Source organism: Bos javanicus, chromosome 6 (assembly GCF_032452875.1).
Source record: "Bos javanicus breed banteng chromosome 6, ARS-OSU_banteng_1.0, whole genome shotgun sequence".
NCBI classification, from domain to species: Eukaryota; Metazoa; Chordata; class Mammalia; order Artiodactyla; family Bovidae; genus Bos; species Bos javanicus.
The window spans coordinates 67,951,104-67,966,727 of record NC_083873.1 but is presented as its reverse complement, the minus strand read 5'-3'; the positions used below and the strand labels follow the sequence as shown (position 1 = coordinate 67,966,727).

The following is a 15,624-nucleotide window of genomic DNA, read 5'->3' as shown; positions in this document are numbered from 1 at the left end:
CAATTCTTCGGCGCTCAGCCTTCCTTATGGTGGTCCAAAGAACTGGACTGCCAAAGAATTGATGCTTTCGAACTGTGGTGCTGGAGAAGACTCTTTGAGAGTCTCTTAAACAGTAAGGAGATCAAACCAGTCAATCCTAAAGGAAATCAACTCTGAATATTCATTGGAAGGACTGATGCTAAAGCTGAAGCTACAATACTTGGGCCACCTGATGTAAAGAGCCAACTCATTGGAAAAGACCCCAATGCTGGGAAAATTTGAGGGTATGAGTAGAAGGGGGCTACAGAAGATGAGATGGTTGGATGGCATCACTGACTTAGTGCATATGAGTGTGAGCAAGCTCTGGGAGATGGTGAAGGACAGGGAAGCCTGGAGTGCTTGCAGGCCTTGGGGTCACAAACAGTCAGACATGACTTAGCAATTGAACAACAACGTCTGAAAAACTGCACATTTTTAATGTCTGGGAAAAAATGTACATCCTGCTTTTGCTTCAAGCTTTCAGTTCTCCAGGAATTTCAAAGCACTTTGTAGATGTTATCCAAAGAGTTATCAGAAGCTCAGATGGAAAAATGGGGGAACCATGAACAGCCAAGAATTAATTTTATTTATAGTTTGCCTCTTTAAAAGTCAGCTTCAGTCTGACTTTTATTCAAAGAACAAATACATTCATTTGTTCATTATTCAAAGAACAAATGTATTTCAAGCCCCTACTACATGGAGGCATTGTTCTAGGTATTGGAAACAACCAGTGACTAAAACAAATTTCTTGCCCTCATAGAGTTTCCATTCTAATTGAGGAGGACAAATATATGTATATATGTATGGTGATAAGTACCCAAATACTGTGGGATAACAAGCAGAGGACAGAGTACAGAAAACGCTAGGTGGCAAATGCTGTTATTCTATAATGAATGGTCAGAGCATACCTCTCTGACAAAGTGACATTTGAGCAAAAAGCTGAATGAAGTGAGGGAGCAAGCCGCCCAGGTATTGGAGGAAGGGTGTTCTTGGGAACAGGAACAGCAAATGCAAAGGTGCTGAGGTCAAATGTACTTGGCTTTTCTGAGAACCAGCTCCACAGTGACTGGAATGGAGTGCGTAAGGGGAACCTGAGTTTGCATGGGGTAGCAGATGATGCAAAGCCTTCCTAACAGACTTCAGAGTTTCTCTGAGACGGAGATGAGGCATTGTGCAGAGATGCAGTGGCTATGGTGTAGAGAGCAGACATCAGGGTAACAGTCAAAGAAGAGAGACCAGTTAGAAGGGCACAGAGGTAATTTAGATGAAAGACCAGCAGGGGCTTGGGCCACAGTGGCAGAGGGAGGAAAACTTAAAACCTGTAGCTCCATCCAGAATAGAGACAGAAACCCAGAGCTGGAACAAGTGGAGAAGCAAGCCTGCCCACCACAGCAGATGAGAGAAGCACAGCCTCAGCATCAGATGTGGCTCTGAGCTGTCTGACAGGTTAATGCATTTGTCTAAAAGCTCAGGTCCCAATTCTGTGTAGTTCCCTGTAATTCAACGTCACTCTCTCTAGTAAATCTAGGTCATTTATTTCCCAAATCTCTAAGATCAAAGTTTAACCCATTTCATAGATTCTGCCTTCAAAAAGCCATTGAAGATAAGGAACCTGACAATCTAAATCTTCTACCAAAGCACAGAGTCTTTCATTGTTGTCCAGTAAGTATTTATTAAGTGCCTACTGAGAGCAGGGCATTGAATTAGATGATCCAGGTAAAGTTTATAGAATTGGTTTCCTGGACAGAAACTGAATAACAGTAGTCCCTAACTGCATCAATTTTGACATTTTCAAAATTACCTTCCCATCTGTTACAGACTAAATGTTTGTGTCTCCTCCCCCCAAATTCATGTGTTGAAGCCCTAAACCCACCCTCTCCCCTGTGCAGCCACATTTGGACCTCTAAGGAAGTAATTAAGTTAAATTAGGTGGTGTAGGTCCCTGATCCAGTAGGATTAGTGTCCTTATAGGAAGAGTATCGGCTTCCCTGGTAGCTTGGTGGTAAAGAATGCACCTGCCAATGCAAGAGATGTGGGTTCAATCCCTGGGTCAGGAAGCTCCCCTGGAGAAGAAAATGGCAACCCACTCCAGTATTCCTGCCTGGGAAATCTCATGGACAGAGGAGCCCGGCAGGCTACAGTCTATGGGGTCCCAAAGAGCTGGACACAACTTGGTGACGAAACAACAGCAAAAGGAAGAGATATCACAGAACATGCATGCTCTTTCCCTCTGTCCCCAAAACCATACGAAAACTGATTTCTGTTGCTAAAGACACCCAGTCCATTGTATTTCTGTTATGGCAACCTGAGCAGATCAAGATACCGTCTCTCGCAGTCATAGTCACTATAAGCATGTGTGTGTGTGTGCACGCGCATTGCGCTCAGTCGCTCAGTCATGTCCGACTCTTTGCCACCCCATGGACTGTAGTTCGCTAGGCTCCTCTGTCCATGGAATTTTCCAGGCAAGAATACTCGAGTGGGTTGCCATGTCCTACTCCAGGGGATCTTCCTGAACCAGGGATTGAACCCATGTCTCTAGAGTCTCCTGCATTGGCAGGCAGATTGTTTACCACTGTGCCACCTGGGAAGCCATATGTATGTATATATATGTCCAAAAATATTGCCATCCCACTCTCCCAAGGAGGAAAAAAAGAAGGTTTTGGGCCACAAACGTACAGACAGAGCCCAGTCATTACTTATAATGGGCACTGGTACTACAAATACCCCTGTTACTTGGCAACGAACAATTTTTACATTTTGAACTTATACCTATTTCAATCTAAATCATAAACTGCTTTCTAGAGACTCTAATACCCTCATTAAAGCAACCACTTTAATATGAATTTAAACAGAAGTAGTATTTTCAATCTGAGATATCAGTCTTTTTCTTTTGGTATTAAACTGCCCTTTGCTTTGTTTAAAGAAACACTGCCTTCAAAACAGATTTACAGTTACATGCTTGAATTCTGAGATTTTTCAGCTGTACTATTTTGGAATTTTACATATATGGATAATGCTCACTTTTTTATATGGGGTAATCTTTTTTAAAAAATATAATCTACCTAGAGAGCTCACCACAACATGGCAGTGACCCCACCTTACCCAAGATTAATGATCAGAAGTCCATAAAGCTGGAATTCAAGCCCAGGCTTCATGCTGTCTCTACCATGTCATACAGTTAAAACTGGTGCCATTCCTAACATGTTCTGACAGTTAACAATTATCATGCTTAACAGCTTACACAGTATCCTTTTTGTATAATTGAAGTTGATTTGCTTAGCCATTTACTCTTTCTTAAATCATTAGGCCATGCCCTGAAAAAAATGTTAAATTGGGTAACTAACCAAATCAATGTTTATGAAAAGTAACAAAATTAATTAATTGCTTCCCTAAAGTTTTTCTTTCCAGGATAGACCCAAAAGATCACAGTAATAACAGATTCAGAAAAACAACTCTCAAACACCTATGCTTACCTGATCAGCCCTCGATACATAATGTATTCACACCATCTGTCTTGATCTGTGCTGTCAATATCCTAATGATGGAGAGAGAAGAGAATGTTTAAAGCATTAAAAACAGTGCTCTATTTTGAATTGCCAGGGAAATGTGTGAGATGCAGTAATAAACATGCCTTTCTTTGTACATGCTATTTTCTCCACCTGACTCCTACTGATGTTTTAAGGTCCAAATTGTTTATTCATTCTACAGATACTTCCAAAACACCTACCTTTTCCCCTTCTAGCCCCTAGTAAAACAGGAAGGTGGTCTAGAGAGGGAGGTAAGCAAGTAAATCGGGAATTACTACACAGCACCTGGCTTCCCACAGCTTCCCGAGTCTCGCATCCCGAGCAGAACTGATCACATGGCTCCTCGGTCATCCTGTGTAGTCCTGTAGGTCCACCAGCTACACCATTCTGCTCAACTGTTTATAGTCTCCACTCTCCCCTGCCTGAGCAGAGAGCCTCTTAATCACCTTGGCTCCCTGGTGCTTAGCATGAAGCCTGGCATCTGGCAAGAGTTCAGTCTGTATTCGTTAAATGGACTCATTGGAAAAACACACATTTTGGGAGTAATCATGAGTCTCTTTGATGTAGAAAGCTTGAGACCAGCATTATTTTTCAATAGAAAGTCAGAACATAAGCATTTGTTGTTATTATATGTTAGGAAAACTCTAAACATGGAGCTTTTATACTAAAGAAACCTTCATTTTCATCTTTTAAAAAATATACCTGACTTTTTACTATTTTGACTAAATTTTACTATTAAAATATAATTAAAATATATTTTTAAATGACTAAAAGAATACACATAATTTATTATGTATTTCTAAATATTTTTCTTCAGCTTGGTAGTGGACACATAAATGCTAGTATTTTCTTCTTTGGCCCCTCTGTGTGGCTTGTGAGATCTCAGTTCCTGACCAGGGGTTGAATCCCTGGGCCACAGCAGTGAAAGCCTGGAATCCTAACCACTAGACCACCAGGGAACTGTGGATTCTTGTTAATTAATCTTTACTATTATTCACATATCACACACACACAATATGACTTTTGTATACATAGAAAATTTGTAATAAATTTTTAAAATTAAATTTAAATTGGATTTCCCTGGTGGTCCAATGGTTAAGACTCTGCACTTTCACTGCAGGGGGCACAGGTTCAATCTCTGGTTGGGGAAGTTCCACATGGCATACAGCAGGGCAAAAAAAAATTTTTCTTTTAATATTTTAATGATGAAAAAAGCAAATAAAATTTAAAAGTATTGCTTTGGCTTGCCTTGGGAAGAGATAAAAATTTAGCTATTTACCTGTAGGTAGTGGGAATAATCAATTAGGAATGTTTTATTATCTTTTTATTTTACTAGTTTTTTTTAAAAGATGCTCTCAAATTTTAAGACTGCAGAATTTAAATACTCATTTCTTAAAGAGGAATATCTATTCACTCAAGCATTTATGATTAAAATTCCCCTCTGCATTAATAAAGTTCCTAATAGAAAAAGTTATATAAGAATCTGCTGCCAATCTTGACACAGCTTCTGACCATGACAGTGGAACCCAATAGAATATTAAATTAAAATAAAATAAAATTCCTCTTCCCTGCACACACATACACACATTCCCTCTCTTACTAGGATACAATCAATTTTTTCTTAAACTTGCCAAATATCATCTTGTCTAATATTCTCCTGTACTTTATAGACCATATACTTACACGTTTATCTAATATGATTTTATACATGCAGCCAGACATACATAATACAAATATATAGCTACCCCTTACTGAGTGCATCCTATATACAAAGCTGAGGGCTTTTTAGACATTATCTTATCTTACATCCTCATGACAACCCCATGATAGGTATTATTATCCCTACTTTATAGATGGTTAACCAGAAAGGTTAAGTAACTTGCCCCAAGGTCACAAAGCTGGTAAATGTGACACCAGGTAGGCTAGTGTATGAGGAGATTACATGGAGAGAGAGGCCCAGCCAGCAGACAGCACCCAGCACCCAGAACCAAGGCCCAGATAAGTGAGTGGGGGACATGTCAGAACCCCCAGCCACAGACACCAGCTAACAAGTGAACCCAGGCAAGAACAGAACACCATTCTGCAGACCCACAGAGTCACAAGGTTATTAGGTCAACTGTTCTTTTTAAGCCACTAAGGCTTGTAGCTTTCACAGTGATACAGTGATAAATAGCTAATGCAGCCCCTGTGACGCCACACTCTTCAGATGTTCCTCTTACTCTTCTGATCTCTACTTAATCTTTTTTCTGAGATAATCTCTCCCTTTTCTTCCTTCACCCATTACCCTCATGAGAGCCACACTAAAGGTGACTCTATCAGGGATTTTCTTTGGTCTTCCTTTTGCAAGTCTCTTAACTCTGTAAGCAACAATGTCCCCTCCCACAATTGGAATAATCAACTAGACAATGACAACTCCTTAATCTATATTTCTGATCCTGACTTTCCTTCTTAGTTCCAGATCCATATATTCAGCTGCCTAGTAGACATCTCCCCTAATATCCCACAGATTGTTCAACTCAGGCCATACCTGAACCCATCTTCTTTGCAAACCTCTCCTTCCTTACGGGTTCTCTATAATAATGTGTCACCATCATAAACCCTCCCTCTGACCAAAGCCAAAATTAGGAGTCCACCTTGACTCCACTTCTGCCTTATCCACTAGGACAGAGGTTAACTCATCTCCCTAATATCTGCCTTGCCCCGTTCCAAAGTTGTATGGTTTTTAGCTAGGTTTAAGAGTATCAAGATTCAATATTGCAGCACATCTCGGTGCTCTATGATGACCTAGATGGGTGGGATGGGGGTAGATTAGGAGGGAGGTCCAAGAGAGAGGGGATATATGTATGCATATGACTGATTCACTTCACTGTATAGCAGAAACCAACACAACATTGTAAAGCAAGTATATTCCAACGAAGAAAATTTAAACAAGAGAAGCAATCTCACACAACATTGTAAATAAACTATATTTCAATTACAAAAAAAGAAAAAAATTAAATATTGCATCTCTCAGGCTTCCCAGGTGGCACCAGTGGTGAAGAACCCACCTGCCAATGCAGGAGACGTAAGAGACGAGGGTTTGATCTGAGTCAGAAAGATCCCCTGGAGGAGGACACGGAAACCCACTGCAATATTCTTGCCTGGAGAATCCCCATGGACAGAGGAGCCTAGGGGACTACAGTCCACAGGGTCACACAGACTCGGACACCACTGAAGCGACTTAGCACACACGCACGCACACTGCATCTCTCAATTTCCTGAACAGTGAGATATGGCCAATGACTAAATTCTAATCAACAAAATGTAAGTATGAGTGTTGGAGTTTGTCTTAGAGATAACTTGTATATGCTCCTGGCCCCTTATCCCTTCCTCTATCTTGCTAACTAGAACAAGGATGTGGCCATCTTGGAACATGAAGCAAACTTGGGAGTGGAGCCCTTGTAATGTGGAGCCACAAAATAGAAGGAGCACGTTCTCAATACCCCCTAGTACCATACTTGCAGTAAATCACCTGCCCAGACATTCACATAGAGAAACATACCTCTTATTTAAGCCACTGTCATTCTGTTTTCTCACATACAGAAAACTCTCATCATGCCATACTCTCTCACCTGTCTGTCTACGCACTTGATAAGATGGATAAGCCTTTTTGTTTGCAGATATTCTCTCAAGACAATGAACTAAAAAGAGACATGTAAAGGACCAAGAAATGTACATAGGGCTTAACTAAATATAACAATTACATTTCTCATTATAAATTAATGCACTTGGGACTTTCCTGGTGATCCAGTGGCTAAGACGCCTCGCTCCCAATGCAGGAGGTCCCAGTTCGATTCCTGGTTAGAGAACTAGATTCCACACGTCACAGCAAAGATCAAAGATCCAAGTGCTACAACTAAGACCCAGTGCAGCCACAAAAATAATTTTTTTTAAAAAGATCCATTGCTATTTTTAAAAAAATAAATAAAAATAAAATGCTGCATTTAACATTCTAGTGTATATATATCTCAAGGATTTAACTGTCAGTTTCCCAGAGCATGATTATATCTGGATACACCAACAAATTCAACCATTTGGGACCTGAACAGAAAAGGACAAACTCAGTGTCATTTAGTGACACTGATCAGCCAGCCTCTCTATATGACATATTATCTTCTACCCTCATTGTGATTAACTTGCACAATGTGGCAGATTGTATTTTCTAAACATGGCTACAGTAATCCACCTTCCATGTAATATTCTTATGTGAATTTGACACTCACCTCACCAAGAGATGGGGTTTATGTTTTGTTCACTTGAATGTGAGCAAGCTTGTGATGATGAGAGACATGATCCTATATGACTTACAAGGTCATACAAGACACTACAGCTTCTTCCTGGGTCTCTTGGGACTCACTTTTAGCACTCAGCCATCATGCAAGAAAGAAGCCCAAGAAGGCTATAGAAAAGAACCAGGACTCTGAGTCCAAAGCCAGAGCTGAGCTCCTCGTCAAAAGCCCCACCAACTTGCCCCTTATGAGTCATCTGCAAAAGGGCTCCTCCAGGCCTCAGTTGAGCCATCTCTCTGTGTGCCACAGACATGAGCTATCCCCACTGGGTCTTGTCCAATTTGCAGATTCATGAGCAGAGAGATGAATGCTTTTTAAAGCCAGTATGTTTTGGTAGTTTTCCATGCAGCAGTTAGATAATCAAGATACATATTAAAATGTTGGGTTGGGTTTTTTGCAACCTGAAGAAACATCACTTTATTTAAGAAACCAGAACACCTAATAAGGTTGTGTTACCTTCACATTGCCGTGTTTAATGAGCTGTAGATAATCTCTGGAACCAGGTGCTGATGTGATATATCCCAGAAATATCACTTGCTCAGAGCTATTTTTCAGTAGTTTTGAAACAGCAATAGCTTGAAGTTTCCTGTCGAGGTCATCTCTGAAAAAATGCCAAAATATACCTCTTTATTGCATGTGAAAAACAATTTAAAAAAATACTAGGTACCTAAGTTCCCAAATAATATCTTCAAACAGTGTGCAAACCCAGAATAATTCGTATTAGGACACATTAACTTCAGTTCAGTTGTCGCCCAGTCATGTCTGACTCTTTGCAACCTCATGGACTGTAGCACACCAGGCTTCCCTGTCCATCACCAACTCCTGGAGCTTGCTCAAACTCATGTTCATCAAGTTGGTGATGCTATCCAACCATGTCATCCTCTGTCATCCCATTATCCTTTTGCCTTCAATCTTTCCCAGCATCAGGGTCTTTTCCAAGTAGTCAGTTCTATGCATCAGGTGGCCAAAGTACTGGAGTTTCAGCTTCGGCATCAGTCCTTCCAATGAACACCCAGGACTGAGTTCCTTTAAAATGGACTGGTTGGATTCCTTGCAGTCCAAGGGACTCTTAAGAGTCTTCTCCAACACCACAGTTCAAAAGCATCAATTCTTTGGTGCTCAGCTTTCTTTACGGTCCAACTCTCACATCCATACATGACTACTGGAAAAACCACAGCTTTGACTGTTATGCAAATGAGCAAGACAGCTATTGTGCTTCAACTGAGCAGCTGGTAAAATTTTGACGAAGAATGATATAACCTTTCCCCACAGATCATTTGGAATCGAGTAGATCTAAATAACTAAAAGCAGCATTTGTTCAACTTTTCATCAGAGGAAATTATATTAATAATCTTAAGACCTGGTCATTGGTATTAGAGCTAAAGATTAGTAGTTTAAAAAAATCAGGAGTAAGAGGGAGAATCCTAATATTCACAGAACACACCAGGTTTGTTAACCTACTCAACTCTTTCAACTGAACACTTTCTAAAAGCCTCCACAGCTCTCCTGGTCAAACACTAGCTAAGCAGCGGCTTTTATTATGTTGAGCACTCTAAGCGTGTAACTGACAATCAGGCAAGTACCTCAAGCTTTTGGGGGGTTATCATCAGTCTGGGGAAAAATAGGGACATCACAGTTGGTATGATCCAGAGAGGAAAAGTGAAACCACTCTAGGCATTTCAAACAAAGTGAATTTAATATAGGGGATTGGCTACTAGGTGACAGGAAGCCAAATACGACTCAGTGAGGCAACTGGAGTTGAGTGAGAAATGACTACCACCTCGAGGGCCAGAGGGACAACAGGAAGAGATGATATTCCCAGAATCCACAAGCTGGTACTAGCTGATGCGAAATGGTACTATGGAGAAGGCTACTTAGAAGAATCTGCTACCATTGAAGGAGGAGTTGGAGCCACAGTGGAGACTCAGCTGCTGCCAGAGACAACAAAGAAAGCAGAGAGAGGGAATGAGAAATACTCTATCTCCTCCCCTCCTCCAACCCTCCAGCCTTGCATTAGTGCATTACATTGGCTCAACCTATTCAGAAGCCAGAAGGCAACAGACTATGGGAAATGTGGTTTCCAGCAATCTGTAGCTGGAAGGGAGATGAAGCAGGAATGGATCCAAGCGCAAACAGGCAGCAGACCAACACAGGCATTTAGAGAGTAAGACAGCTAATGTGCACACTCAGTTGCTCAGTCATGTCCGACTCTTTGCGACTCCATGGACTGTATAGCCTGCCAGGCTGCTCTGTCCATGGGATTAGCCCAGCAAGAATCCAGGGGATCTTCCCAACCCAGGGATTGACCCCATGTCTCCTGTGGCTCCTACATTGGCAGGAAGATTCTTTACCACTGAGCCACCTGGAAAGCAGGAGACAGCTAATACATCACTGTTAAGAAACAGCAGTGGGAAAGGAAGATAGAGATCACCAAGGACTGAGAAGATTGGAGAAAACTCACTGAAGTAGAAGACAGGTCTAAACTTATCCATTCTTATGCACAGACAGCTGAGCACTATCAAAAGATGTCTCAAGAAGTAGAAGAGTGAAAAGAATGACCATTTGTTGAACATCTTTGCCCAGATCCATTGCCAACTCTTCTCTATGCCCTGGAGGCTGATCCCAGCAGATTTCATCTCATGGGCTCCCTTGTCTGCTAATTACCAGTGAGGTCTGGTCAAGTGAAGGCACCAGCAGGAGATGAACAGGTAAGGAAGAGAGAGAAGTTGGGATATTTCTTCTCCAGGAGCTGCATTCTTCATGCCTGGTGGCCCTTTTCTGATTCAAGATCAAAGAGGGCTCTGGGAACACAATATCTCTCTGTCCCTTCAGCCCTAAGTATCGTAATGATTCTCCACTGTTAACTAGTGTTTGAGTACCTTAGCGTCTCTTACCTGTTCCCCTGATCCTTCCAACATCTTTGTAAGTAGTCCCTTCATTAGGTCTGCAATGAATTCTGTTCCTTTCACACCCGCAGCCGGGATTCAAATCAAGTCTAGAGCCTACCAAAGTTACTGCTCCACAGATAGAGTTTTCATTCAAAAATGTTTTAGCAATATATCACTAGAAAATAATCTATGAATTTGGTTTTACATTTTCTCAGGAGATACATTTCATCCACTGATAATCATTAAAATGTGTATGTATATATAGGTATAAAGGAAGAAGGAGGAGGGACTAGGAGAGAGGGAGAAACAGAGGGCAACTGAATGCATGTTTTATATTTCCTTATCTGTTGATGTATAATCAGCCCAATAGCCCTATAATGTGGGCTGAAAAAAACTGATTTTATCTGATCTTCAGAGACAAGAGAAATATAACTCACTGAGTTTACCTTACAACAGAACAAAAACTATAACTACAGACTACAGGTTCTGTATGGGTTTGTACATTTGTTCTTCCTTGTACATTTCTGCCTGTTATAGGGGAGGAAAAACACACAATAATTAAGTGGTGACTCAATTAATTACCTAAAATAATACCAATTTTAGTTATGGTGTATACCTAAATAATTAAGGAATGCCACTGTTTTCTGTTAATTGGTTGTAAAAACATTTGTATAGTCGGTAATTTTAGAAATCCCACTGAATCAGCTGATAACATGCATAAGCATTTTGTAATTCATTCTTAATATTAATCTGATTTCATGTTTATAAGCCATAATCACTAGAAAGTGAAATCCTTAAATATTTATTCAGAATAAAAAATTTTATGTAGTGTTATAGAAAACAGTGGCAAACAGAAATATGTAATGATGACTTTACAAACTATTTGAAGTGTGAACTTTCTCGTGTCACTTGGGCATGGACAAGAGCCAAGGCTCTAAGGGAAAAGACTGCACCGAGCACTGTGCTTGGGACATGACAGATGCTTGATTTGTGTTTGATAAATAATCTTTTAAGCTGCCCAAGGTACCACACATTTAGAGGTGTCCAATTTAGTTTCATAAGAATGGCCAGTATTAACTGAGCAGTGACTCTAGTCATATACTTTTCATGATAAAACTATTCATAAATATATCCTATTTCATTCCCACAAGAATCCTCTGAAATAGGTAGGATTATTGCTCCTAATTTAGAAAGAAAACTGAGACTTGGTAGTTAACAAATTTGGTGACGGATATACCTTGAATTAGGATTCAGACCAGATTGTCTGATTTCAGGTTCTGGAGTTTCCTGTTCTTTGCCATTTAACCAGACCACTTCCCTCCCTGAAGTGACAGCTCCGCAATAGATGTTTGTTCTTATCATTACCTCTGTTGTTGTCATCATTATTAAATCACGAGAGTAAGCTAGCAAGCAGAGGTATATTGTTAGTTACAGAGATTTAAATAGATGGTTAATAGAGTTAGAAAAGGTAGTTCTTCTGTGCTCTTTTCCAAACAATTTGAGGGCTGTCTTTTCGTTTTCTCTTCCGTCTCAAGTCTATTCTTCACATTTCAGAGGAGGTCAGAAGGAGTTAAAGGAGACAGCGGGGGGAAAGCAAAGGGAAAAGGGGAAGGAGTGTGTTCAACTATTTCTTAGGTTGAGACCTTGCCAGCTTTAAACACAAAAATGCCTATTTTTCAAAAGATAAACCCAATTCAACTGCAATTTAAGCTCAGTGGAGTAATTGCTGAATGCCTATACTTGTGACATGAAAATTGCTAGGAGAAACAGAAGGCATTTCTTTAAACAGTTTTTTACAGAGATATGGACTGTCTCTACCATCCGTGCTCCAAACACCTTCTCATTTCTAAGAAGACCAGCAAGAGTCCAATTAGCAAACAGTCCCCATTAATCACATTTGAATGGCTGGCTTATATTATTTATGCTCTGACTTTATTTCAGAAAATAGTCAAGTGTACTTTCACAGATGCACATAACACTTTGAGAAAATGAAAGGCGATAGGAAGTGAGGATAGCAGACATGCTCACCTTGTTTAGGTGAAACTTACAATACAACAATATTCGGGTTTTTTGTACTATTGTTGTTTTAGTCTCTAAGTCGTGTCTGATTCTTTGGGGACCCATGGACTGTAGCCTGCCAGGCTCCTTTGTTCATGCAATTTCCCAGGCAAGAACACTGGAACGGTTTGCCATTTCCTTCTCCAGGAGATATTCCTGACCCAGGGACCAAACCCACATCGCCTACATTGGCACTGAGCCACCAGGGTAGCCCTCTGCTGTACTGTAAGTTTCATCCAAACAAAACAAATCTGGCTGCTACCTTTGTTTGTTGTTTTCCAATGTTCTCTGTGTCACTGTAAAGCTCTGTGGCCTTTTGTGTCATGCAGATAGACAACGCCCATTTGCCATATTTTATAGCACTAAGCACTTCGCATGTATGTTTTCAGTGACTATTAAAGAATGTTCAGTATTGTTGTTAGTCACTCTGTCGTGTCTGCCTGTTTGCAACCCCATGGACTATAGCCTGCCAGGCTCCTCTGTCCATGGGATTCTCCAGGCGATAATACTGGAGTTGCCATTTCCTTCTCCAGATGTTCAGTATGGTAGAATATAAATTATATACTTTTATCTTGGCTTTAATAACAATGTTGGCATTATTTGTGATTTATTCAGTGCTAAGCCACTGGTTGTGAATGTTATTCTTTGTAGATAAAACTCATTCCCCATTCCTCATGTCTCCTTGGAGGGGAACCAACTTAGCAAACCATCTTGGCCTCTCTCTCTCTCTCTCTTATCCTTTACTTCTTGGGAGGATTTTTCTAATAAATCAAGTTTGGAAGAATGAACTAAGAACGCTTGTCTCAAACCCTTCCTATCTCTTCTTGGAACCTGCCAGTTTGCCAACAGGGAGTTTTCTTGTGTTATTCTCTTCACTAAGGGAGAGTGTGACAGGGCGGACTCTGTCCTTGCCTCACGGTTCTGCTGCTTTGGGGGAGCTGGCATCATGTATTACTGGAGGGATGGATGTATTAGCAGGTCCATGTGGGCACACTTAAGCCGTGTTGTCCAAATAGGTTTATCAGAATCAAAAGAGACGTTGATCTCCCTGCCAGATTCCTCTGCCTACCTCTCATCTGACTGGAGACATGACAGGTAAAGGAATGTCCTTTAGTACCTCAAATCCCTCTGGTACTTCCAACTGGAGTAATCCTTAGAAAAATGGAATTCCATCTTTCTGTAGTCTGGTTTACCATGGGTTTCAAGCACTTGCAGGCTCTGAGTTAGGTCTACCTGATTCCTGCGTGTGTGACCCTGGTTGGATAAGTCATCTAACCTCTCAGTTTAGTTTCTCTGTTAAACGGGACTATGTACTGTTATACAATATGTAGATTAAATACAACAGTGCGCTTAGCACAGTGCCTGCTCAGTCACTGCTGGCTAACATGGCCATCACCGCTGTCTTGTACACCGTTAAGGACTGCAGGCATCTCAAACGTTTCTGTGCTTGATTTTTTTTTTTTTTCCTTTTTTTTGGCCACACCGTGCAAACTTGTGAGATCTCAGTTCCCAGACCAGGGACTGAACTCAGGCCCCAGAGGTGAAAGTCCGGAATCCTAACCATTAGGCCATCAGGGAACTTCTTGTATGCCTGATTTTTAAAACCAAAAAAAAACACCCAAAAAACAAACCCAGAAAACCACTCTGAGAATAATAATTTAAAAAAAAAAAATAAGAAAGGTCAATGCATGGAAATCAATGTAATGTGTTAATAATATTTTTTGGCATTTGTGCACTACGAGAAAAACCAAAGAAACCCACTCGTGATTGCCAAAGTGGGTCACAACAAAATCCACCGGTTTGTTGGAAACGTTGACAGTCAGCGTGATGGCTGGTGCAATCTCGCCCTCTGGCGACGGAAGAAGGTGATGCTCCGATTTCACAATTGGGTATCTTGACAAAACCATAATCCTGCATTTGAATGGAAAGAAACGTGTGCATCACTATTGGTCCCACCATCTCATGCCAACAGAACTAAGAATATGTGTTCTTAGGGATTTCACGAGGGGCATTGAGAACAACAGTATGGCGAAGATGGATGGGACCTTCTGTAGAACGAGTCACTGCAAGAGGACCATTCAGCATGTCTCACTGTGCCACCAGGCACAACACTGTCAACTCTGTCTCATAAGTGCCCTGGAGACACGAAAAGGGCGGGATTAGGGCCACACAAATGGACACACTCCATCTTACTTGCATTATTCCTCTGGCAACTGATCTGCATAAACAATTCTAACGTTAATCAACATATATAGGAATGCACAATCCTGCCAGCCAGGACTCAGAGCAGCAATTTACAAAATTAGAAATTACAAATGGTCCGATAAAGATAGGAAAACATGTCCCACCTCACTCTAAGTCAGAGAAATACACATGGAAAGGGCGACCAGAGCTCAGACCTCAGCCGGCTTCTCTTCCCCGGCTTCACACACAGTCTGTGTGGCCCCTCGTGAAGTTTCTCTCACAGAACCATCTCTACAGTGATGATCCTGAATGCACCTGCCCAGCTTCTGCTGTCCAACTCGGCCCTCCAAGCTGCCCACAACTGCCTACTGGACATCACTTGACTGTCCCAGGGCATCTCGAACTTAGCACAATCCTGCTGTTCACCTGGTCATTCCTGTCCCATTAAATGGCATCATCTCGTATCAGGGACTCAGGTAAAAAAAACCCAGGTGCTGTCCTTGTCACTTACTGACATCTAAACCACCAGGAAGCCCTGGGAATTCCCTGATGGTCCAGCGTTAGGACATGGTTCTCTCACTGCTATAGGTCTGGGTTTGATCTCTAGTCAGGGAACTAAGA

The 15,624-nt window shown here is 41.2% G+C and overlaps 1 protein-coding gene across 6 annotated transcripts in view; it reads right to left on the bottom strand.

Annotated features, from left to right (window-relative positions):
* CWH43 (cell wall biogenesis 43 C-terminal homolog) overlaps window positions 1–15,624 on the bottom strand; it is a 71,131-nt gene that overhangs the window by 22,398 nt on the left and 33,109 nt on the right. For 5 of the 6 annotated variants that reach the window (XR_009736997.1, XM_061420127.1, XM_061420129.1 and 2 more), the window contains 3 exons: window positions 14,581–14,730; window positions 8,330–8,474; window positions 3,492–3,553 (listed from right to left, as the gene is read on the bottom strand). Coding sequence is in view for 5 of the 6 variants with exons in the window: in XM_061420127.1 (XP_061276111.1) it covers window positions 3,492–3,553; window positions 8,330–8,474; window positions 14,581–14,730 (357 nt within the window). In the remaining variant the exon portion in view is untranslated. The remainder of the gene's footprint in view (window positions 1–3,491; window positions 3,554–8,329; window positions 8,475–14,580; window positions 14,731–15,624) is intronic. The other variant, XM_061420130.1, reaches the window with a different exon arrangement.